Raw genomic sequence first — 26,516 nt, forward strand, 5'->3', positions numbered from 1 at the left:
TTGGGAACTAAGATTTTATGCCCCTTGTGTATATAGTTACGATGTTTCACTCGACCTATTTAACTGGAACACGTCGATACCGAATACTTTCTGGTACTTCCATTAATAATTTCTAGCAAGAAATTTTCTAATATATATATATTATATACTATATCTTTATTATTATAAAAAAAAAATACATTGGTAGAGGCGTATTACTCAATACAAGATTTTGTAGGTAATAAAAAAGCGTGGAATTTATACCTGTTGACTTCCACGCAGGATATATTAATTTAATTAATTGTATTAACTAACATGACTTCGTATTTTTCAAATGTTGAAAAAGAGTAACTAGTGAGTTTCTTGCCGGTTATTCTCGGTAGAATCTCCTTTCCGAACCGGTGGTAGCTTCACTTAATTGTTAATTGACGATTCAAAAGTGCTTGTAAAAGCCCACTTGAATAAAGTTTATTTTGATTTTGATTTTTTGAATCTAACCGATATTTGGTATTGTTGTGTTCTGGAAAAGAACGTTTCTAATTTGAAGGATAAGTGCGCCAATATAACAACAGGCAATAAGGAAATGATATCATTGTCAATTTAAAGAATTGATATGATTTTTTCTTCTTCTAAAATTTAAAAATGCTACCAAATATAAAACCTTTGCGTAGTATACTGTGTGCACTAAAATATATCGTTATATCGATTTTAATGAATTCACCTACAAGAGTTTATATAATATGTAACACTGAAGGAGTTTCATGTTCAAAAAAGGATCCTTGGATGGACAGCATATAAATTGTCAAAGGCTCGCTTTATAGAGAAAATAGTTTCTCAAAAGCACTTAGCTTTTAAAGGACGTCTTTCTTTTACCGCCGTTTGACTTAAGTTCCTTTCTTTCTCTTGTATCTTAATCTAGATTTTCAAAAGTACTTTGTCGGATGCAGGTATAATATTAAGAATAGTTTCGTTCTCTTACAAATTTAATATTCGTCATCTTTACTTGCTGTGTAATGTCCAAATTAAAAAGATAATATGATTTCTTTTAAGGATTTCGGAAAATATAAATGGTTGTAGATATTTTTGTAAAAGAGTTTTCTATGTAACCCATACTGTCATATGAAGTTACTCTTATCTTTATTTTTCTATGTTTCGAAGAGCACTCACAGTCTTGAATCCTTTCTCGAAAGTCATGACACTCCGCTGTTTCATCCATTATCTTGAGCTAAAAGAGAGTGTATCTATGTGTAAATGCATACAAGGATACTTAAGGATTTATTTTCGTAGTTGTGAATAGAGAAAAAAATATTTTTTTTTTTTTGAAACAGTAAAAAGTATTTAAATAAAATATACCATTTAAGTTAAAAGAAAGAAAATATATGAATATAAATCTTTTAATACTCCTTCGTTTGAGGTAATTAATTTATAAGGTGACTTAAAATTACCTAAATTAGCTCGAAACACTAAATATAATATGATACAAGCAATTTATGAAAATATATAAAATAAATTTAAAATTGGAAATTGAAAATAACAAAAATTATATAACTTATTTTAATATTTATTTAAAGACAATATTTGTAGTTACTGTTCTTTTCGACAGTGGCTTTTTGAAATTAATGATTTTCTAAATATTATTTATTTCATAATATTTGACAAAAAATGAAAAAAAAATTACGAAGGAAAATAAATACGAGATACCATTTGTTATGATTTTATTCCATCTTATTTCATGTTTCACTTAATACTCATAAGATTTTAGTAACGGTAAGATAACATAGCGGTTTTCAAAGAAGCGTTCAACGAATTGATCTTTTGGTTGAACGATTGATACACAATTGATTACACAAATACACAAAATTTACGAATACATAACACAAAAAATACAATTTACGTAAAAATAACAAATAATTTCATAAGAATATTATACAATTTACAATTTAAATATTTTGTATTTTTTTTTCTTTCAAAATCAAATATTAATTATATTATCTGTGTTAAATTTTGAATTTGGAACCTGCAATTACAGAACATTAAAAATAATTTACATGAATCAAGATTTCACGATCGGTAAATACAGAAAATTTGACACTTAAACTTGGATCAGTAACTTTGCGATAATACAGTCTTTAGGTCCTAAACTATATACAATGACGTCATTCAGAATGACTTTAATCTAGGGCAAGAACATTTTAGTATTTGATTTTTTAATATTGATGTCACGAACTTTTTAAACGATGAAGTTTAAAATTAAATCAACAATGTTTCGTAGCTTCGTAATCCATTTATAATGGAGATGACCATATTTACACCGGGGAGAGTTAAATATACGCACATTATGACGTCACGTTGACCAATACACCTATGAACCTTAAAATGTTAACGTTATGGTTCAAATTAAATACATCTATTTACAAGGTTTTATACGATATTCACAACTATGTTTTGTTCAGTGATCATATTATTTTGCGTCCATATCACAACATTCACTTTACACATAATTGTAAATATCTTCCATTTCTCATACGTTCATTTCTGACATCGCCGCTTGGGGGACCCTCGATTTCTGGGAGAAATGCTGAGACGGCGGAGACGAAGAAGGGACCGATCCGTTCCCAGGTGTTTGCGACTGTCCCGTCTGAGCTTGAACATCAGGTAAATTTCCACTACTCACGAACGTAGCATTCTTCGGTAACGTCATACAATTCGACGCATTGCAAATCTGATTCTGATAACTGAAGCCCACTTTTCTCGGTAATGTCGTACACTGACCTCTGTTCGTTGGACTAGATTTCTGCATTAGATTCGACATTTGAATCCCAGTGTGACAGACGTTCGGACAGTTTGAGCTCGTAAAATGTGGCACACGATTTGTCATAGCGATTATCGCGTTCTTATCTTGGTGATCGATGTCGACAATCGTGCTGGAACTTTGTGAGTGTCCCACGAAATAATGCGGATGTTTCGAAGATACGCTATCGAAAGTTGCGTTATGATTTCTCTTCTGTTGCTGTAATGCTTTTACTTGCAATCTGGTTTTATCTCTTTGATAATAAACTCCGGCAAATATAAGAACATTCAAGATTAATAGGGAACATCCAATAGCAATCGTGACACTCAATGCTGTCGAGTAGGCCGTGTAACCAGCGACCTCTAAATTGGATACGTCTTGAGAATGAGAATTGTTGGTCTGACTTTGAGTGACAAGTGAGTCGGGTCGGGGCGACATGACGCTGATGCAAGTGGTTACGTAAGTTTCTATCGTAGTAGACGCTATATCTAGACTGACGTTATAAGGTCTTCGATAAAGCTCCAACGTTGGATCATAGTAGTTAGCGCGAGTGAGTGGATCAGGGCGCACTAAACCGTCGTACAATTCCGGGTCATTGTGGTTGCGAAATAGGTTGTGTTTCGCGACAACGTCCTTCATCCCGGCCCGATGGATTTCCGGGATTAGCCGAAGCCACACGGACAGCTGGTGGGCTCGGTAATGGTTTTTCATGCGCGGCTTCATCCCTGCAATTGAATTTTCGGTTAAAGCAATTTTGGTTAAAGCAATTTTTTTATCTTTTAATATACCTTATTTGATTCAATCGTATGGGAAACTTTTCAATTAAAATTTTAATAACGCGAATACATTGTTGAAGTTCGTTAATAAACAGGAGTAATAAACGGAAGTCGAAATGCCAATAATATTAATTAATGTCACCGATGTGTTTGAATATTAAAGTCATCATTTAACTGAGTTGACGTTATTTAGTAATTGCATTCGACGCATCAATTTACGATATTAATATTTATTTATGCGAGCGTAACCGTCGTTAATACTACGCATAATGCAATATTTTATAATGGGGTTTGATTTAAATAACATTTTCGAATCGTGACATGTAATTACTGTTTTTGTGGCGTATTTTATCGCGAATTAAGAATCATCCGTTAATTTACACGAGCGGTGCGGTGGCATTGAATTGATAGTTTGCAATTTATCTCATTATGGATATTTTTTATGTGTTCGATTAACCTTAAATTGACTGACGGATATATATATGTGTGTATTTTTAATCATTCCTTTATTCCATGATATTAAATCTCATACAAATTTTGTCTTCATAACAAATCCTCAACGTTGGAATACTTTTAAAATGATATATTAAAGCCGCTTCAAGTATACAAGTAACCATGTAGATTAAAAAATACTGTGTAATCCAGCTATCCTTAACAAACTTACCGATTTCTAAGTACTTTTGATGTAACGTGTCATACTCATCCCAGAAGATGCTCTTAAATTTATTTCGTTCTCTGGATATCGGCAATACAGCTTCCTGTTTTTGGGCTTCATTCGGGTTTCTAAGGGTAAAAAAATCATATATAAATTACACAAAGATCATACAAGTTGTTTATATTTCGAAGCTATCTTAATTAAAAATTCTTAAGATAGATATATTCAACTGAGATGGCCCAGTTGTTAGAACGCGTGCATCTTAACCGATGATTACGAGTTCAAACCCAGGCAAGCACCACTGAATATTCATGAGCTTAATTTTGTGTTTATAATTCATCTCGTGCTCGGTGGCGAAGGAAAACATCGCCAGGAAACTACATGCGACTAATTTTATAAAAATTGTGCACTTTGAATCTTCTTCTCAAAGGGAGAGCCGTAGCCCAGCAGTGGGAAATTTACAGACTGTTGTTGTTGTATAGATGTAGTGTACAGTTATTTATAACACGAAAATATTGAAACATTTTAGCTCATGTAGTTTCATTAATGTGACGTTATTACGAAATGAAAAGCCTTTTAGTTCAAAGGAAGTTTAAGACAAAATACTAAAATACCACATGTCCAATATTTCACCATCAAAATTCAAAATCGTGCTGGCAACAGTTGTGTGTAAGCACCGAGTGACCGACGTTATAAATTACATTATATTAGAGGCGAGAATGCGGTGGACCAACCTTTACACAGAGGGCTGCGGTGAGCCTACACGGTAGACTGGCTATTAGGATTATGACAATATTTATCTAAAAATATTCATAGCTTTACTAAAAATACCTTATGCATTCAATTAATTTAATACCAGATAGTTAATTATATATTTTTTATAAGTTCCCTGTTTTTATTATAACGCAGTTTTTCTGAGAACAGAATGCGTACATTTTAAATGATACTTAAGATGTAATATGTTCCGTGCAAGAATTCTAGGAACTAATATATTTTACTCTCTATCTCTACGTTAAGTGAAATTTCAAGGCACTTTTTTTAATTTAAAACTGGAGGACTGACTGACTGTACGAGTATATTCGAATTAGTATACGTAATTATTTGTATTTGTTTTTAAATTATAGCTTTTTTATATAGGAGTTGACTGTCAAATAGGTCACTTGATGGTAAGTGGTTACTGCATACATTAACGCTGTAAAAATATTAACCATTTCACCCATCGCCACTAAACTTGGAAGCTAATATTATCTCTTTTGTGTCCGTAATAAATGCGTTTCAAATTTGTAAAGATGCACAGTAAAATAATATTATTTTTATCTGAAGAAACGACAAATGAATCGAGCCGTTATAATAAACTTCGTTACTTTAAAAAAAATCTCAGTTACCAAACGAGGTAAAACCTGAAGACTAGTTGCTTTAATATTATTTTAGCTCATTCATCTGAAGGAAATTTTCTGTACCATCTGTTCAGTAAATCGTACTTCGATAATCAGCAGTCTATTAGAAAATTGCTCTATTCAGTGCACTTTTCAATCTGTATTTTGCGCTACTTTATTACATTACGACGCTTCAATAAATGAGGGTTTAAATATATAACAGCTAGAGCTTAAAAACTCCATAATACTTAGGAAATGTATCGTATCCTGTTAAGGAGGCTTGGACTCTATTTTAAGAAGTTAATATAGAAGTGGAAGAATTTATTGATCGCTACAAAACTCCGATGTAGATATATGTTAAATTAGGGAAATAAATTTAAATTAATGGATTTTTTTAAGTCAAGCAAATCTGCAGAACCGAGATGGCCAAGTGGTTAGAACGCATGCATCTTTATCGATGATTGCGGATTCAAATCGAGTACCACAATATTTTCCTGTGTTTTATTTGTGATCATTCATCTCGTGCATTTGATTCATCTCGTGCTCAGCGGCTAAGAAAACATTGTGGGACATGTGTCCAACTGGTATTATAACAGCGTGGTGTAATTATCTCCAAACGTTCTCCTTAAAGAGAGAGGAAGCGAGATATATAGACTGTTATATTCAGTAAATCAGATATCTAGGTCATACATAAAGCATTAAGAAAATTTACGACAAAAATTTGCAACCTTTTCACCGTAAAATTTCAATGCCAATAAAAACGTAAGAAAACACATGAATGCTGTGCTTCTCATTATATTGAAAAGCGAAAAGATCTTTATTGTTTATCACACAATACATTCACAATTAGCATTATTGAAATTGCATACATCTTGTGCACATTTCGCTATTGTTCCTTTGTGTGTCACTAGTTTTATTTGTATTATTTTCTTGCACACAGGAAGACTATTGTCCCTTTGTCTTTTAACGTGAAAACTGCTTCGTTGGCGTTTCATTTGTTCTTTAATTCAAGTTCTTTCGTTTCAGATTAAGAAACCAGTGGAATCAACTTTTATTCATGGAGTTTCACTTTTTAGTTATTGTTTGAACATACTGTACTTGTATTTGTTGGAATCGTTTAAATATGTTCTATATTTGGAACTGTGTGTGATATTACGCAACAACAGCCTGTACATTTCCCACAGCTGGTCTAAGGCCTCCTCCCTTTGAGGAGAAGGCTTGGAACATATTTCACCACGAGTTACTGAATTTTGATGAAATTAGACACATGCAGGTTTCCTCACGATGTCTTTCTTCACTGCCGACATTAAAAACAAAAATTAAGCACATGAATATTAAGTGCTGTTTGACTCGGTTCGAACCCATAATCATCGGTTAAGGTGCACGCGTTCCAACTACAAGGCCATCTTAGCTCTCTGTGTGATATTAATGTAATAAAATATACTAAAGACAGTACTTACCCAGTCCTTACGAAATTAGCCATGTATAGTATAAACGCTTCGGATAATGCGATTTCAGATTTTGTATAATTCTTTGGGAAATGACCAAGTCCTTCGACTAATGGTGCTCCAAATAAGTACGGCAGTTCTTCTCCATGTACGGAACCCATGCGCTAAAATTTAAGCAACGTTATTAGCAGCTGAGTTAAATACCATTGTATCACAAGGAATATAATATTAATCTGATCGAGGTGATGCTTAATATTAATATGATATGTCAATTTTTCTGCTTTCCACACACTAAATAAAGATAAAATTGTACTTATGTGAGTTCAAAGCTTTGTTATTTAATTTCAGTCGCTATTTAGTTGACTTGTTAAAACATTTCAATGAAATGTTATTAATATTCTGTAACAAAACTCATTGAACTATTTCAATCAAACTAAAATAGCAAATTCAATCATACCAATTCACGTTTCATTGGGCAACGAAAATACGTATTGTCGAATAATCATAGAGAAAATTGGCAAATTCTTTTTAAATCAAACAAATATATTATCAGTTAATAGAACGTTCGAACATAATGTAGTTTTAAATTAAGGAATAGTTTATACTTAAGGATTACTTACTAAGGGTATACTTATTATTTCACAAAGTTTTATAGTATAGGTTTAATTTATTATTCATTAAAACATATGATTAAGTTCAGTGTAAGTATCCTTTTGTATATTTTTCTTTTTTCTTTAAAAAAATATTTTTTTTGACATTGTCTACATAAGACATTACTGAAGTAATCAAGGCCTACAAAGGAACCGAATTAAAATCGACAATTAGTATTCAGTTGTGAAAGTAACGCAAATTTGATTGTGGAACAAATTAATATGTTGTACAGTAAAAAAATATTATTTTAAAGAGATTTTTATGCAGACGTTTTTTCTTCCCAATATTATTACAACTAATTTTAGATTAATTTAATTTGTAAAAAGTATTGAAATATTACTTTCGTCCAAATAAATATAAATCATCTACGGTGCATAAAATACGTACTTGAGGATAATCTCCATCCTTAGTTTGATAGTCGAAGACATAGAAGAATGTATTTGGACCAGTTCCTACAGAACTCTTACTGACACTTAAAAAATCTCCAGTCTGTACCAGCGGAGCTACATACTGTGCGTCTGATAACGCCAACACTGCCGCGTCTCGTGTATTGATTGGGTGCTGTTGAATTAAATTCAGTATAAGAGCTAATTTCAATATATTATTCTTTATTGAGACCAATAATTATTAAAAATGACTTATAAGTAGAAAGAAATAATGTTTCCTAGAAAACAAGTTTGAGGAGATTTATTTGTATAGAATTTGAACCCTTTAATATGGCACAGTTGTTTTGAATCGAAATACGATCCGAAAAGCATCGAATCTAATCTTCAGAGCTAGATTGGTGCCAAATGACTTTTGTTTCGCACTTCACCGCGCTTCGATATAAATTGTATTAGGAAATTGTATCAATCCGTTTAGATCTAAATTATCATTATACTATTAACAACATTCTTTAACTTATTTGTTTCGAAGATTATCACAACAATGTTTTTTTTTTTTTCAAATAATGATTGCATTTAAAAAAATATATAGGACAACATCACATACATTACTTTGATCCTAATAGAAGTAGCTGAAGTACTTGTGTTATGGAAAATCGGAAGTAGCGGTACCATAAACACCCAGACCCAAGACAGCATAGAAAACTATGAACTTTGTATACATCGACTCGGCCGGGAATCGACCCCGGGACCTCCGTTTTGCGTACCCATGAACCGGTGTACATGGTACCACGGAGGTCGTCAAACAACGATGTATATAACAATAGTGTTACTCATTTGTATGCTTTCGGTGATTTGATAATATCTTGTGTCCAGATGTCTCACTAAAACCATCTTTATTACAATTTACTACAAAAGTCCTATTACTTCGATTTAAAAAGGCTTGATCTCGGTTTATTTTTCCAATCACGTATGTAAGTAATGTGAAGCCGATAGAAATACTCTGATCAAGAAAATAATACGACATGAAAGGGATTGGCAATCTATGCTCTGACGGGATTTATTGTAGTGCGTAATAAGAAAATATATATAAGGGCGAACTTCACCTGAACTGTCCGCTCCCAATCTGTGTATTCGTTGACAATAGTGAAGAATATTTCACTCAAATGATATGTGTAGGCATTTCTCACATAAGTCCTGCAATATTATAAAAATAAGAGCAAAGTTTATTCAGTTCTATTTCTAGAGAAACGTAAACATTCCCCATTATTAGCCTTATTATTTCTCGATGATTCGTACATTATCGAAAGCTATGAAATCCCTTAAATTGCGTAAACTCCAATTTGCTATATAAACACCCTTACCTTATTATTCTATCCCGCCTCTCACCCTCGAATCCGTTTTGTATGTCTTGAGCCGAGAATTTCCAGAGAGCTTCGCTCGTTACCACTCCGAATAGTAGATCATATTTATTTTGCCCGCCCCTTATCCCGAAAATCCTATCTCCGCTCCTTTTGTCCGCCTTGATATTGTTGACACCGGATACGCTGGTAAATCCTTGGAGGTCGTTCGGTATGAAGAATGTGAGTAGTTCTTTCGCATAGTCAGTCTTTACTACAACACCATCAACTGACGGACCGAACGCTGTGAGGTAGCTTGGTGTACTAATTTCGGCTGACATTAGCTCTTGAAGAGGAACTTCTCTAAGGCAGTCTACAATTAGCTCGTGATCTTTGACGACGTCATCAGGGAGAGTGCAATTGGACTGCTTGGCTAGTTGGACGGAATAACTAACGGGGTCTTCTACAAGTGCCCATGAGCTCAACGCTGAGCCTGATAATAAGATCGCTCTGTGGAAGAGACCTAAAAGAAAACTTAATATTTGATTGTGCTTTTAAATTTGGATACTATATTGAATAATTATTTTTTTTTTTTTACTTACCGGGCATAACCGTTGGTGATATCATTAGGAAGTTGATACAAGCTGCTCCCGAACCATGTCCAAGCATTGTCACATTGCCAGGGTCTCCTCCAAATAAAGCGATATTCTGCTGAACCCAATGTAATGCTGCTATTTGGTCCATTAATCCATAGTTTGCTACTCTTGCTTTCATATGCGGTATGGGGTTTGCATTTAGAAAACCTGTGAAATTATTCTTTCATTTAGCTAAAGTTGATTTATTTAATATTTAGATAATAAAGTTTTAGTTAATTATAATAATTGGCTTTCTCGTATTATGGAAATATATATTTTAATGATAAAACGTGTGTTTTAAATACTAGTACTTGCATTCCTGTTTTGTCATAGTTTTAACTGGTAGGCTTGATTATTGCTATCATCCTGAGTATTGTTTATCTACGGCCTGTTAAATAATATACTCAGTCATATACCAGCATATGCTGGTTTTGGTAAATACGCTTATTAAAGTTACCTTAGTTTATGTGTCGTACTATTAATAGGGTCCTAATTTTCTGTATCGAAACTACCAATTAATTCTTACTGCACAATATTTATATTTAATTTGTCAAGTTATTCATAATCTGAAAAATATTTCAAACTAACATTAAGTCCTTCTTGATGAAAAATTAAGAACGAGCTGTTACTCGGTTTTATTTTTCTTTGGCTCCAATCTAATTATGCACAGCTCTTGTACGATAGCTTCGTCACGTTTCACTTTACTTAATTAAACATTTCTTGTAGCGCTTTTCTATTACAAAATAAATATTACGCGCACATGGAATATGCAGTCCTATTCCTAATACGTAGAGTACATTTTAGTTTAACGTTGAAGTATATTTTACAATTTTAATGAATTCATTTTCGCGGCAATTTAGAGTACGTGTGCATTTAGGGTGTCACATCCTCTGGGTTCTGAATGACCTGATTACTATTAAATATAAATTTGGATCTCACGGTCGTTGAATAAAATATGTTAATAATGTAATCACGCTGATATATTGTCTAGTTAACCTTACAAGGGCACTCGCTACATTCTATTATGAAAGAAGATAAAATTTGATCACATTAATTATTCGACTAATAAGTAAAATTAAGTAATTCTTTGGGTTTTACGCGATAATATTTCATGCTTATAGTATACATATGATGATATATTGATTGAAATAAATCCGATTTATTTTGATAGCATTCCGAAGGATATCAGTGCAACAAATGCAGTCAAAATAAAAATATAACTAAACAAGATATCCGTTTTTTATATTACTCGTACGGAAAAATTAAGTTAAATTATTTGCTGTTTTCAGTTTTAAAGCTGACTTGGTGTTGTGGAAATTTTGAAGATATATATTTCATGTACCTACTAGCATATCGCTTGAAGTGAAGAATGTCGAGAAATTTCGAAACTAAGCATACATAAGACCGCAAACTTTCAGCACATGTTTAGCTTACCCAATATTCCGAGACGGTAGTTGATTGTGATGACCACGAGGCCCGCATAGCTCGCCAGAACGGCGCCGTCGTACACGTTGCCCGAATTCCACTCGAACGATTCACCGTGGATGAATATCACCACAGGGTATTTAGCTTGGAGTGTTGGACCAACTGTAAGAGGCAATTATTTCAAGTTTCTTGGCAGCTTGCAAAACATAAGATCATAATGAAGATATTCTGTGGAGTTAATTAAACGACTTACAGCAGTCAGTGTTTCCTTGTACCAGTGTCTTTATGATATGAATGGTTCTGGCAATGAACATACTTATTTAAAGGTATATGACATAAATTTACACATACATGCATATTAGTACAAATATCATAAGAGGTTTTTCTCCAATATTGTACAGAATTACATGTGGTTTTGATGATAATGCCATATCATATACTTAAATTTATTCGTAATTTTAAACGAGATAGCTCAGTGGTTAGAATAAGTGTTCTCTCGAAAATACTACGAAACTTTAAAATTGAAGCACATATACCTACAGCAAAGAACGTAATCTTTTCAAGTAAACAGAGAGACAGTTTATAAATTGTTTCCGATAAGTTACCTGGGTTCAATTGAAAACTGTCTGTATCTAGCCTATAAAATAGAAGCAACTGTTCGATAAAGTATCACACTTTAAGGCAAAACGCGACCCAGATAAAAGTCAATGTCTCTGAGAATGTTGTCAACGAAGGTAGGCTTTGTTTACGCTATCAGCGTTTCGCATGACAGATTCGAAGCGTTCCAGATAAATTCCTTCTTTGGACACAATCCAAGACGATGAAATATGTTTCTCTCATTGAATACGAATGAAAGCGCTCATATTGTTTAAGAAAATAAAGCGGGATTAATATTATGTGACAACGTTCTGGGAGTATTATTCGTATTTATGATGGTTAGGTATTCTGTCACTGGAGTTGGTTATTTTGGTAAAGTACGAATAATCCTACAGAGAGTATCGTATCGACTAAAGTTACCCACTAATTTTAATCTGCTATTGCCATAGAGCGAATGAAAATTTCGTTTTCGAAAACAGCTATTTAGACAATGTTGAAATAATCTTATTTTGAGTGTCTTAAATATGAGACAACATCACATACATTACTCTGATCCCAATGTAGTAGCTAAAGTAATTGTGTTATGGAAAATCAGAAGTAACGACGGTACGGTAACGACCACAAACACCCAGACCTAAGACAACATAGAAAACTAATGACAATCTACATTGACTCGACCGGTAATCGAACCCGGGACCTCGGAGTGGCGTACTAATGAAAACCGGTGTACACACCACTCGACCACGGAGATCGTCAAGGTCTACATGTTTGTATGTGTGCGTGGGTCGAAAAAAAATTGTGAATGAAAAAATTCAACTGAAAAATTATAAATCATTATTTATTCTACGTCAATATATCAATTAAACAAAATGTACTCAAAAAATATATCGGCAGCTGAAAAGTAAATACTGTTATATTTTCTGATAAATGTACAATTGAAGCGAAAACACTAAATCATGTGGAGTATCGTCGATAAAATTTTCAACAAAAAAAATATACAAAACATATTTTCCGAATGCACTATCCGATAGGTATAAGCTTTCAAGTCAATAAAAAGTTTATTACGACCGGGCCCTGGTTTACGGAATATAAAATTTCAGTAAATTCAATATGGCGCAAAAAAAAAAATATAACACTGTTAAAAGGTGATTACTTTTGAATATGTTCCGGATACATGTTTGTTAAAAGTGTTTACTGCTGTTTTGTTTATGAGGCCCTGGTACTATTTATTTAGGTTTAATCTTTTTTTTTTGTATTTGTTACGGAAACAAAATTTATTTACATAAGAGCGCGAGTCTTTGCGTTTATTCAAAAGACTTTTGTGGGAATTTTGAAACATGTGACAGGTTTTGTTTTGATTTCATTTCGTGGTAAAATCATGGAACATTATTTAAATGTAATTTTTTTTATTCAGCTGTAATTCCTTTCTCTAACCGACTAAATCTTTATAAAATCAATTTGTAACAATTTAGTAAATTTCAATCAAGAACCAATCTTCACTTTCTGCACATCTACAGCTCTAGCTGTAGATGGCCTATGGTAGAGAGCTAGAGCTCTTCGCTATTGATGTATAAGATATATGTACGTAAATATAGTATATACAAAAAAAAAACATATTGTTAAGAGTGATAACAGCATTTCCCCATTGCAATTCCGATTATCTGAGCGAAAAATAAACCAACTCTTCCTGAGACAGTTTGGAAACAATAAGCATGTTCCTCGAGTCGAGATGGCCCAGTGGATAGAACGCGTGCATCTTAACCGATGATTGCGGGTTCAAACCCAGGCAAGCACCGCTGATTCATGTGCTTAATTTGTCTTTATAATTCATCTCGTGCTCAGCGGTGAAGGAAAACATCGTGAGGAAACCTGCATGTGACAAATTTCATAGAAATTCTGCCACATGTGTATTCCACCAACCCGTATTGGAACAGCGTGGTGGAATATGTTCCAAACCTTCTCCTCAAAAGGGAGAGGAGGCCTTTAGCCCAGCAGTGGGAATTTACAGGCTATTGTTGTTGTTGTTGTTGTGTAAGCATGTTTCTCAAGTAACTATATCGGCATCACTGATCACATATTTAAAAAAAAAACTGTAAGCTATGTTTTAAATTTTCAATTAATGTAATAATTGTGTTTAGTAATAAAAAGGATATCCACCAAAAATACGGAGAGGGTACCGCTGGTTTTTTAGTGGTTATACTGGTAAAAAAAAACTAAAGTAATCCCACTGCTGGGATAAGGCCTCCTCTTCCGTTAAGGAGAGGGTTTGGAACATATTCCACCACGCTGTTCCAATGCGGGTTGGTGGAATGCAAATGTTGTATGATGTTTTCCTTCACTGCCGAGCACGAGATGAATTGTGACACAAATTAAGCACATATATATAGTGGTGCTTGCCTGGGTTTGAACCCGCAATCATCGGTTAAGATGCACGCGTTCTAACCACTGGGCCATCTCAGCTCTTATTCTCGTGTACTAGAACAACTAGACATTCTGTCTCACATATCCCTCACTTCATGTGAGGTAATGCGTAACGCGTTTTTCCAGTTAGATAAAAAATGTTAGGTTAGGTTAATGGTTCGTATGTAAATCCTAGACAGACCACTTTAAACCCGAATATTGAAATCTACTAATAATAAAATCGTATAAATGCTCACTCAACTGCCCGAACAATGCTTGTTGATACTGTTAATATAAATAAAGCTATCCAAACAAATCGTGCCATAGGAGACAACAAAAAAATAGGTCTCAATAGCGAAGTAGAATAAACATTCGCTCAGGCGTCGCCACAGCGTGGGACTCCTGCCCTACTTAAAGATATTTTCAAGCAAAACATCGGTACGTAAAATTGTGAATTCCGCAGTCGCTATGCGGTTGTCCAACTCTATTCTCTGAAAATATCCTTTATTTTCTCAACTATTTATCTAAAGTGGTTCTACTTTCAAAATCTTTTCTACGAGGTTGTTGACCTCGTATTCGAAGCAAATATATGACAATAGTAGGTCATTCTTTTCGTTGATATTTATTTTGTGGAAATTATAATTGGGTCAGAATTAACAATGTTATTTCGTTTATTTTTTGTTTATTGCAAGTTACTTTCGATGGAATATACATTCCGCAGTATAACCACAGCTTTGTATCGTGATTTTATGATGATGAGTCGTGAAAACTTGAATGAAAAATACTTCGACTTTGATTATATTTTATTCTTAGAAGTTTCTTCTTCCAGAGAAAAACAATAGTTGAGTTCGTCTTATTGTGATTTCTTATTTCAATTTTAGCTTTACGTATCTCTTTTGTAATCTTCTTCCATACTCAGCATATGATTAATTAACAATCTCAATATTAATATTAATACTGCCTACAATATTCTTAATATCAACTAAATAAATATTTACTATGCCAATTGTAAACTCGTCGAAAATATTGTTTTTTTTTTTTTTTAAATAAAGAAGTCATATTGATGCAAATGAGATTTTTGGTTTAACTTTAAACAGCAGTGGACATCGTTCTGCGGTGTAAACGGTCCAAAAAAATACTCTTTTGGATACAGCGTAGCTGGTATAACATAGTTACTGTTACAGTGTACTATCTTAGGGAATTTTATTTAGGGGAAACACCAATATCAATACAAATTCTGAGTTTCCTTAAGTGCTCCATTTTAAGTCTGAGGTATTTTATTCAAAAATATTCTTATAATTTGGAAAGTTAGTTGACTAAACAAATGAAATGTTTTTTTATTAAATAATTATGTTTTAATAACGAATTACCGTAAGTTAGTGCCGCTACTGATATCGTCATATATGCCCTAAATCTGTTTTTGTTTCTGCTGTTTTTTATGGCCAATGTCGTGTGACCTTGAAAATGTCGAAAACTGACATGGCCCAGCGCTGATGTAATTACAAGCGACAGGTGCTTGAAGAGTAAAATATATTGGGTTTTTCTATAGAAAATTTCAAGACTGAGTTTGGAAATTGAGTTTTCTTTCAAAGTTATGCATCGCAAGCACATATTTTTAGTGCAACATGTTGTTTCAACTCATTCCTCAGAACGACGGATCACATTTAACTTATTTGGTAATTAATGCTGATGACGCGATTGGAGAGCAATGAGCGCGTTCAAATACTTTGACTTACGTTACATTTAAAAACAAACTAACAATTTTTATCTTTACGGTTTTATAATACCGACAGTTTCTATCACAGCAGCGGAAATGTATCAAGCCGTTTCATTTAAAAGAAAACATTATTATGTAAGATATTATAATGTCCCTGCACTCTATTCACAAATAATGTAAAAACGTACATCTTCCATAATTGGTTGTGTACAAAAGCACTCTAACTCAGGCACGAAATGTGGGTCACGTGACTTGACGTGATATGTTCCACATTTACATGCAGATGAGTCTCGGCGCGTCACACTTGTAGTTTACGTTCCCCGCACATCACTATATTAAATTTCACTGACTGACTCATGTGGTTTTGACACTACATTATTCACATGAAATTTCGTACTTCGACCACGAATATCTTATTAGTTTTCTGGTTCAGACGGGCTGTAATGAAAATTAATTGACGTGGAATAATTTGTATCTTAATACGACAAGTTTCATAGATGATTATGAAACTACGAATATTAATATCGAATTTATGAAAAGTTTAAAATTTCAATTCATCAAATATTCTATCGCAAAACATCTGTTATATTGTTATGATTCGGTTTATACGTCCATAATTCTGATATATAAGGGTGATAAAAAAACAATGACTCTTTCAAAAAAATACAGTTGAATTGAGAACCTTCTCCTGTTTTTGAAGTCGGTTCAAAATGAGGAAGATAACAAGAAAGTTAAGATGTGTGTGTGACACATTATTTTTTATTTATTATTAATTTATACTTCATTGTTGACCACTAGAATCGTACAAAAATTCTCAGAATTATGTAATCTGTCGGAATTATGACTAATTAGCCATTAATTTATAGTGTTAATTTATCGTTAGTTGTTGCGTTTTATAAAATTTTTCATTGATACCAAGGCTTTAGTTCAATTGGCTTAAAATGGAAAAAGTATCATCGTTCGTTGAAGATTTTTCCTCGATCATGAATTACAACGTGGAATGACTGTTATAGAAAAAAATAAGAAAAAAACTATTACAGGGCACAACATGGTTCATCAAAAAATTGATGAACCATGATTGTGATGATTAATGCGAGGCATATATGTAGTATACTCCAGTATAGTTTTAAGAATAAATTGTTGATCACAATACAAATAAATCATTTGTATTATTATTTCAATATATGTTTCTAAGAGCTAAGGAATTATTATTATAATCTAAGACTGGATTAGAATAGCGGAATACAGAGAGACTTTTACTCAACATTGGCACACTTTTATATTATGTGTAAAACAAATGGTCCATCTGATTTTAAATAGAAACCACTGCCCATATTAGCGTATCGTAACTATTTCTTACATTACCAGTTCACTACAAATCTTGTGCCTGTAATTACTCTGGCTAACTCATCTTTCCAACCCGAACCATAATAAGTATAAATGATAAGTAGTTGGTACCTATCCAGAAACGATCCCACAAAGCCCTACCTCCAAGTATAATAAAGGAATGTTTTCATTTTTAAAATCGATATCGTACATCGATACATCGTCATTAATTCCGCAAAATGAAAACATTTTACCTCATCATTCCTGTTCATCCCGTTGAATGGCGCTTGTTTATCGAGTGTGCTTCATAATTACTTTCATGTTTGATTCAAATTTCGATTGATCTAATTTTGTTTGTTAATAATCGAAACTGTTTATTCTGTTGCCATGCTAATATGGAGCTTAATTTGTTTTGTCCGCAATTGAGCGAAATCGAATTCTATTTAAAAAAAAATCGTTGATGAAAGATATTTGACTTGATTTTTTTTAAATTACCAATTATAGTCAAGTATTTTGACAAGTGATAGGACAAGACAATTATGTCAAGGCTTTTGACAAGTGATAGGATATCTAATAAATACATTTTTATACAAAATATACAAGGAGGTTTATATTGCCTCTTTAGTGTAATAGCTATACACAAATTTCCTGAGGTCTAGCTCTAAAACCAGGTCCTGCCAAGAAAAAGCTTTTAAAAATCCGGGCTCTAGATGTTGGTACATTTCCACGCTCGAAAAGCACGTCAAATCGTTGGTCCTGCTCCAGATTTTTTACTGGAGTGAGGGATTATGATACGTATTTGCACACACACTTGTGCACAATGCAGTTGGGATATAGATAATAATATGTCTTACGTATTTGGTTCCCCTTGACAAAAGCCGCCGTTGCCGAAATCGGTCAGGTTCACATTATAGGCCGTTATGAAGTTTTTGAATATATTCAAGTAAAAACAATATCAAATCAAATCAAAATAAACTTTATTCAAGTAGGCTTTTACAAGCACTTTTGAATCCTCATTTTACAATTAAGTGAAGCTACCACCGGTTCGGAAAATAGATTCTACCGAGAAGAACCGGTAAGAAACTCAGTAGTAAACTCTTTTTTAACAATGACTATTGAAATAAGATTGACTTTAACTACTAATATTATGTCGATTGATATAAAAATTATTCGTTGAAAAAATAATGATAAGTAAAGCACACAAGATTGTAACATAGACGATAAAAACGCAACAAGAACAACAACAACAGCCTGTAAATTCCCACTGCTGGGCTAAAGGCCTCCTCTCCTAATAAGGAAAGGGTTTGGAACATATTCCATCACGTTGTTCCAATGCGGGTTGGTGGAATACACATGTGGCAGAATTTCTATGAAATTTTTCACATGCAGGTTTCCTCACGATGTTTTCCTTCACCGCTGAGCACGAGATGAATTATAAAGACAAATTAAGCACATGAATCAGCGGTGCTTGCCGGGGTTTGAACCCGCAATCATCGGTTAAGTTGCACGCGTTCTAACCACTGGGCCATCTCGGTAAAAACGCATGGCACTTTAATTGTATTTGATACAACTTTGTGTTTCAAATATTGAAATAATTACTGAGTTTTTGCCGTTCCTTTTAGGTAAAATCTGTTTTAAATATTATTCTGTAATAACACGACTCAAAAGTGCTTACGTACTGCATTAAAGTATATTTTGGCTTAGCATTGAAAATAGTAAATATGTTTTTAATAATGAAATTGTTTATTTTATATTAGCTATTGCATCAGTTTGAGAACATTATATACATGATAAGCATTATTTTATGGCTGTTCATCTTAAAAAAAAATCGCAATTTTAGGTAAAAACTTTTAAGGACCCAATTATGATAGCCTCTTAACATCAAGTGACCCTCTTAACATTCGACAGCCTGCATACCTATTTAAAAAAAGAATCGATAAACAATTATCGTATTCATTTGTAATGTCTAAATAACTTTATGAAAGTTAGCTAATCGATAAATAGTATAAGTTTGAGTAGAAATTAATAACGCTACGTCAAAAGCACCCGACTCGGTAAAATTTAATATTGCGATGTGCGAGCAGCGTAAACTAAAAGTGTGACGCACCAAAACTCATCTGCATTTAAATTTGGAGTATATCAAAGTCACGTGACCCGCATTACGAGCTCGAGTGTTTCTGTACAAAAGCAATTATGGAAATGGGTAGACTATTTTCTTAAAGTATCTATTGTCTTTTGTTTTGCTAACATATAACTACATATAAAATGATAAGTTTTTTTATATATAGTTCTCTTAGTAGTAGATCTACTAAATGTAACTCTTTTTCATACAATCATTGCTATAAAAGGAATGCCTAATAAAACCATACTAGAAAAGATCGCATCCATTGTAAACTCTGATTAAAATTTTTCGTCTTGAAACGACCGATGGCTGCGGTTTTCAATAGTCTATTGACATCAAGTATTAAAATTTACTGCAGATAAATCACAATGGAATCCCCTTTCATTAAAGCGTTAGACCAGAATTCATTTATTGGTTCGCTTGTTCAAGAAATATGGTTCTAGCTATTGTTTTGTTTGAATTTTACTTCATGTGAATATTCGGCGCAATATTTTGGAAACTTGCGATAAGTAGGTCAGCTGGTTATTTTTTGTAACGCTTTCAAAACTGGGTGTTTTATATTCAAATAAGAAAAATTGTTGTTTTTTTTCTGTAATTAAAGGTAATTAAACTTCTGAGAGTTTGAGCAATGAATGTTATTTGTGGTGTGATAAGTTAAACAATGTTCTGTCCCTTTCCTTCGAATATCAAATCATCGATGTGAAGAATAGATAAAAGACTCTTGTTAAAACACTCGCTAAATAAAGTATATTCCATCGAAAACATGAATGTGAAATGACAGCCAAGTTCAATATTATAATATAGGCCTTGGTTGTTGACTTCAATGACAAAAATATAATTTCTTCTTATAACATAGGAGAACATATATTATATTGTAGTCTAAGCTCTGATTTACCAAACATTTAAGTAAGGCTGTTAGATTCTGCTGATCTTAATTGTTCTTTTTTTTCAACATACAAAAAATCATCTGATACACCATATTGCCTTTTACGGGCAACTCATTTGAATCACAATGAATAATTGAATCATTATAAAAACATGTTTGCAATATCCAAAAAGTCAATCAATCAGTGCAAAATGAATCCGTTAGGACAATAAACATGACAGTAAAAGATATCTATAAAATAGCTGAAGTTTGGAACAGCTGAAGTAACTTCTCAAAGACGTATTGCAAACATATTATAACTACTTGTAAAGCCTTGTAAAAGGTCGTCTGGGTAGATGCGGCCCACAGTTCACTTCATTCTACAGCCAAATAGCCATACAATGTATGGATATGTTCCAATTTAAAGGCAGTGTTCCAGTGATTAAGGCGTAAGGCGTGTAACATCTTTAATCCTATGTCTGGCATTTTGACGGTATGGCTAAATTGGTATATATTTCTTACAAAGCCAGGGCTTTTGAATCAAGGTAACGAATTACTATCAGGCTTACTTTCATTTGTTTTGTATATAATCTACTATTTTATGAAAATATAAACAAAAGGCAATTATAAAAACAATGAATATTTATTCCTTTTGACGTTTATTATATTTGTGTAAGAACACACGTTTCCATGTCAGCTTCAGGAATATATAATAATGAAATATACTCATAATATGCAGAATGAAATATTATTACATCGAAATTCAAGCTACGGAATTGCATCGTCGTTGCATTTTGTAATTTATGAAAGAGAATTGGACTGTTGGTTGAATAAAATATAATAAAAGTTGTATTATTTGTTTCATTGTGACAATTATGAATGGTAGAATAATTTGCAAGAACAAAAATATATATTAAAAGAAAACATTATAGAAATTTGCAATTATTTTCTGAAAGACAAAGAAATTATCTCTTCGAAGAAAATGTTCTAAATTGCTAATATATTATGAAAATTCATTAGTTGCTAATTCTTCCTAATTAATAGCTTTAATATACATAAAGGAATTACTAAATAAAATTTCACAGCAATGTTGTTTTATGATTTCGCTAAATGTAATTTGAAGTTATACAAAATATGAGGTTGAATGCAATTTCAAAGCAAATTTCAAAGGGTAATGGCTATTGTAATAAATCTCTTGACCGAATTTTGATGTACATCAAGATTAATTTAGCCATTAAAATTGTAATTTGAAATAATTTTACGAGGAAAATTTCTCTGGATCTTGTAAAGCTAGGGTATAAACTAAAAGTATTTTTGTTCCTTGTTTTTGCAACGAAATTCCACATTCACATCTAATCTAAATATTATTATGAACGTAACTCTGTTTCTGTGTGTTTCACAACTGAACCACTTATTAAAATTTGATGGAATTTGGTACGAAGTAATACAGAACTCCAAGGAAAAGTACATGATACTTTTTTAATTTGAAATACTTGACGACCACACAGCCTATACATAAGAGAAGCTGGTGACAACTTGTCAAAATTATTTGTTTATAGGTCGAGGTCGAACTCTTAGAATGGGTGACAAGTTCGAGTGTAAATGTCCACCTATTTGGAATAAATTGGGTATAGAACTCATTAATGCCACTTTTACCAAGCTATGATAATTTACATCATGAACCCTTAAAAACCATAATTTAAAATTTTAAACGCAATTTTTCCATTTGACCTAACATTAACAAAATATCCAACTCAGTTGAGTAAGATGTTTCTATCACCAAGATAACACTATGCGCTATTTGTGGAAACGTATTGAATACATTTGTGCGTATTCTCGATATCGAGTGTTCGAGGTTGTGTTTAGGTTTGTTCAGCTAAAATATACATGTAAAAGCATAGCGGAAACGTGGAACGCGAACGTAGATAAGTATCATCATTGTAGTTTCAGATACATATTCTTCTGTATTTTATTATTTAGCATTAAGAGATGTTCCAAATTTGAATTCGAATATTTCAAATTTGGAATTCCAAAAATAACAGACATGTAATAAATAAGCTTTAAAAAAGACTAAATAATTTCATTCCATTGCTATAAATTTAGTGCTCATAACAACACCAGTTTCACAGAAATTTTAGTTGTTCATTTTCCAATTTTAAATTAATAGTTCGTATCATTTTAATTAAAGAAAAGCGTAACAAATGTTCGCATTTCCATTGAAATGACAATTGTATAAGCTAAATAAAAAAGGGCTATATTTAGAACTAGTCGGTTTTCTGTATGGAATTAGGTCTTCTTTTGTCACACAGGGTTTCTGTATTGCTTTATAAACTTTAATGAAGAATATGTAATATACGGAGGCTCTATTGAAATTCGTCCCTTTATTAGAAATGTGCTTAGTAAATAATATTATATGTAAGTTTGCTATTACCTTGAACTGGTGTATAAATATTCATATATAGACAGTCTTCGCTTTGATTTTTTAATCTCGGCAGTAACCTCCTCAAGTACTCAAGTCTTCCTTTCGGCATCCTTTCAAGAGTGACAGTCTCGTTCGAGATGTCGGGTAATCGTTGCGGACAGGCTGGTCCCATTTGGTCGACTGTCTTCACGTCATCCCACGGCGCTGGCGCCCGAGTTGGGGCAAACCTTTAAAATAATCAATTAATAAATAACAACAGACGGCAGATGGTCGAAAAAAGATGGAGTGATGATATTGCAGATGTAGCGGGAGCGCTTTGGACGAGAGGTAGACGGAGATAGCTGGCAATATTTGGAGGAGGATATTCTGCAATAGTGCGGCCCTTACATAGAATAGAAAATATACATAGAGGACATAGACTAATATATTTAATAATAAGAAAAGACAACATACTAAAATTAACACATAAACGATGATACTGTTATATGCAACTAATAAAGGAAATAAAGCTTTATTATTATTATAATTTTTAGTTTTTAAACTAAATCACAATGTAAATGTTCTATTCGAAATAATAGACGACATTTCATATTTAATGAATGGCTTTGTTCAATCTGATTTTAAATCTTTATTCATTGTACGAACGTCGTAATCTATCTTTGATCTTGTAAATTGTAAATTAATCAATTCTCTATATGAACTGTTATGATAATAATTTATGTATGACTCGGTACTGTTATAATATAAATCTATAGCCAAATATTCAATTCGCATTCTATAGTTCCAAGACCCTCAACCATAAATTATTCTCAATCTAATTGAATTGCTAAACTATTGGATTTGTCATAATATTCGCTAGATACGATATATTTTGTTAAAGTTTGACAATGAAATCCGGGCAAATGAACTCTTGAAGCCACTTAACTAAATTCAACATGTAACTTAAACTCTTGGAGTATTTCGTCCAAATTATCTAAATAGTACTGAAAATAAAATTAAAATTATATGTCGTAAAAGTATTTTTTAGTTTGTATATCGACTTTTTTATACAAATTTTCTTTTGTCATTATAAATTTATATATTTTTACAGTTGCATTAATAGATGCATCATTTAAGTCTACGTAGGCGTTGTGTTTTTCTTTATGATAACATTATAACTTCCTCAATAACAAACAATAATCAATCATCAAGAAAGTTCTATAAAATAATAATGGTTAACAAAAATTTTTCATACACACTACTTACTTATGATTTTTTAATTGAATGTAAAACTTTAGTGTTTTCTGTCATACCTATTAGATCCTGTAGGAGGCGTTGCGTACGGAACACCTAAATATGCTTCTACCGGTTTTAAATATTTATGTTGATCCATAGGAAGTATTACTCCTTGCAATTTACCGTATCTTGTACCTATAATTCTGGTCCTTAGCATAGAATTTCTGCCACCACTAAAACTGTTTCCACTCGAATTCACACTCAGCAGTAACACTAATAGTACCACTAATGTAAATCTCTCCTGAGATTCTAATTTGCATTTTCGTTTCACAACGTTATTCTGTTGAATTTTTAATATAACATTTAATAAATTGTTCACTCTCAACGAATACTGTTTTATTGAATTGCAGATGTGTAATGGCAGTTTATTGATGGCCATTGTCCTCGTATATCACCTCTGCGAATACATTTCCTAATTTATTTATAACTTTTTCTATGTATATTTTCATTGCATATTTGTTACGATCGTGTTAGGAGTCGTCCATTGTCCGGCTGTGTTGTTGGAGTTGCCTTTTATTGTACCTGTAACAAAGGAATAGTTCTAATTGTATTCAAGTCCAATTAATTCGAATCTGTCAAGAGTATCGAGTTTAATCTCGCTTTACTCTCTAGTTTCATCCATCGTATAACTTATTTGACAAGTTTATAAACTAATGAAATTTCTAAGTAAACAAAGTCAAGAGATAATTGAAATAAATTAGACTAGTAATCATTTACGAAAGAATAATAAATATCACTTAATCAATGTTAATTAAATTATTTTCTTATTTGTTTCACGTTCTTATTTAACAAACACACGAGTGTACTGTCTTGTATCTCAAATCAACACATTCGCCTATAAAGAAAGTAACAAGTTTATTCTCTACTGGGTTAATGCTATGCTACCTTAAAAAAAGAGAAGGATAATTTTGGAGTATGAAAGCTGATTCCAATATGTGAATTTAATACGGGACTAAATATTATATATGCAAGTTTCATCGCGATGTTTTCTATCACTGTATAGACTAGATGTATAAACACATTTTAGACTGAATAAAACCTAATATATATATATATATATATATACCTAACTACTTAGTTGTTGTCGTATCGTTGTTTTATCGCCCGGCTTGGTAACTTATTTATATTGATCGATTCATAATATTCGGAATGACTAAATAGCTTCTGATTAAAAGACAGTTTAAGTATACAGAGACCCTTAAATTTTGTTATCTTTAAATCAGTACACGCATAGTTTCGAAAAAAAAAACAAATATGCTTGTAATGACGTATATTTCAATGGGTAAGAAATAAATCAATGAACAAAGTATAACCTAACACTTTAATGATACATTAAGCAGATTTATTTTCAGTTAACATGTATCTCATAAAATTTCATTACAATAATAAAATAATAAAGTATTCCCTAAACATGGTACAGAAAATATAAATTAAAAGTCGTGTTTTGTTTATTATATTTTACGCGTGAATTTTAAAGAGAAAGGTTCTAAAAACCGGATATAACGTACGGGGCTACACGCTCGTTATTGTAAATTTATTATGATAAAAATGTATTCGTTCTTCGTGAAAAAATTGAGGCTAAAATGATATTATGACGTGAGACTTTCCTTAAAAACACACGTAGTGCTTTTATAGCAACCGTTTTATTACAATTACTTGATAAGTAATGTTTGATCCGTGAGTTGTTTGCTGTGGTAAAAATAGGCGGTATAGCTAGCTAGCCTTCGTGCTTCGCTGAACGTGAAAGGATTTATTAAACAGCCGTTAATCGGTATCTCTGTTTTAGAGTGACGGGGGACTTGGAAAGAGAAAACTAAATAGGCATCCAAATGTTTAAGCATATCAAAATTATTTTCATAACAATTGTTATAACTGGAAAGCCGAGATGGTCCAGTGGTTAGAACGCATGCATCTTAACCGATGATTACGGGTTCAAACCCAGCCAAGCACCACTGAACCCACATGTGTCTAATTTCATAGAAAAACTGCCACATGTGTATTCCACCAAGTCGCATTGGAACAGTGTGGAATATGTTCCATACTTTTTACTCAAAAGGGAAAGGAGGCCTTAGCCCAGCAGTGGGCTACTGTTGTAATGGAGACCTTAACTATATTCAAATAAAACTAACAGTTACTCTAAAAATCATCAGTGTTAGCGCATGTAGCGTCCCACATCAACGACCGTCCCTATTGCATGGGAAACAATATTGATCAGATCTCAGATTAATACCTCAAGGCTAAATAACTAGTATCTAGTACTTAAATATATGCAATATAACATAAATCAAAATCAAAATATACTTTATTCAAGTAGACTTACAAGCACTTTTGAA

The 26,516-nt window shown here is 32.5% G+C and overlaps 1 protein-coding gene across 1 annotated transcript in view; it reads right to left on the reverse strand.

The window, feature by feature from the left end:
- Positions 1-1,677: 1,677 nt before the first annotated feature.
- Positions 1,678-26,516, reverse strand: part of LOC124542712 (neuroligin-4, Y-linked-like) — a 76,847-nt gene continuing 52,008 nt past the window's right edge. Inside the window, exons 2-11 of the mRNA XM_047120633.1 lie at positions 24,201-24,705; positions 22,918-23,135; positions 11,469-11,621; positions 10,002-10,202; positions 9,424-9,922; positions 9,166-9,256; positions 8,064-8,237; positions 7,038-7,189; positions 4,211-4,329; positions 1,678-3,495 (exon numbers count right to left, since the gene is read on the reverse strand). Of these exons, the coding sequence (XP_046976589.1) occupies positions 2,501-3,495; positions 4,211-4,329; positions 7,038-7,189; positions 8,064-8,237; positions 9,166-9,256; positions 9,424-9,922; positions 10,002-10,202; positions 11,469-11,621; positions 22,918-23,135; positions 24,201-24,562 (2,964 nt within the window). The 5' untranslated portion in view covers positions 24,563-24,705 and the 3' untranslated portion in view covers positions 1,678-2,500. The remainder of the gene's footprint in view (positions 3,496-4,210; positions 4,330-7,037; positions 7,190-8,063; positions 8,238-9,165; positions 9,257-9,423; positions 9,923-10,001; positions 10,203-11,468; positions 11,622-22,917; positions 23,136-24,200; positions 24,706-26,516) is intronic.

The sequence above is a fragment of the Vanessa cardui genome, chromosome 2 (assembly GCF_905220365.1).
Source record: "Vanessa cardui chromosome 2, ilVanCard2.1, whole genome shotgun sequence".
NCBI lineage: Eukaryota > Metazoa > Arthropoda > Insecta > Lepidoptera > Nymphalidae > Vanessa > Vanessa cardui.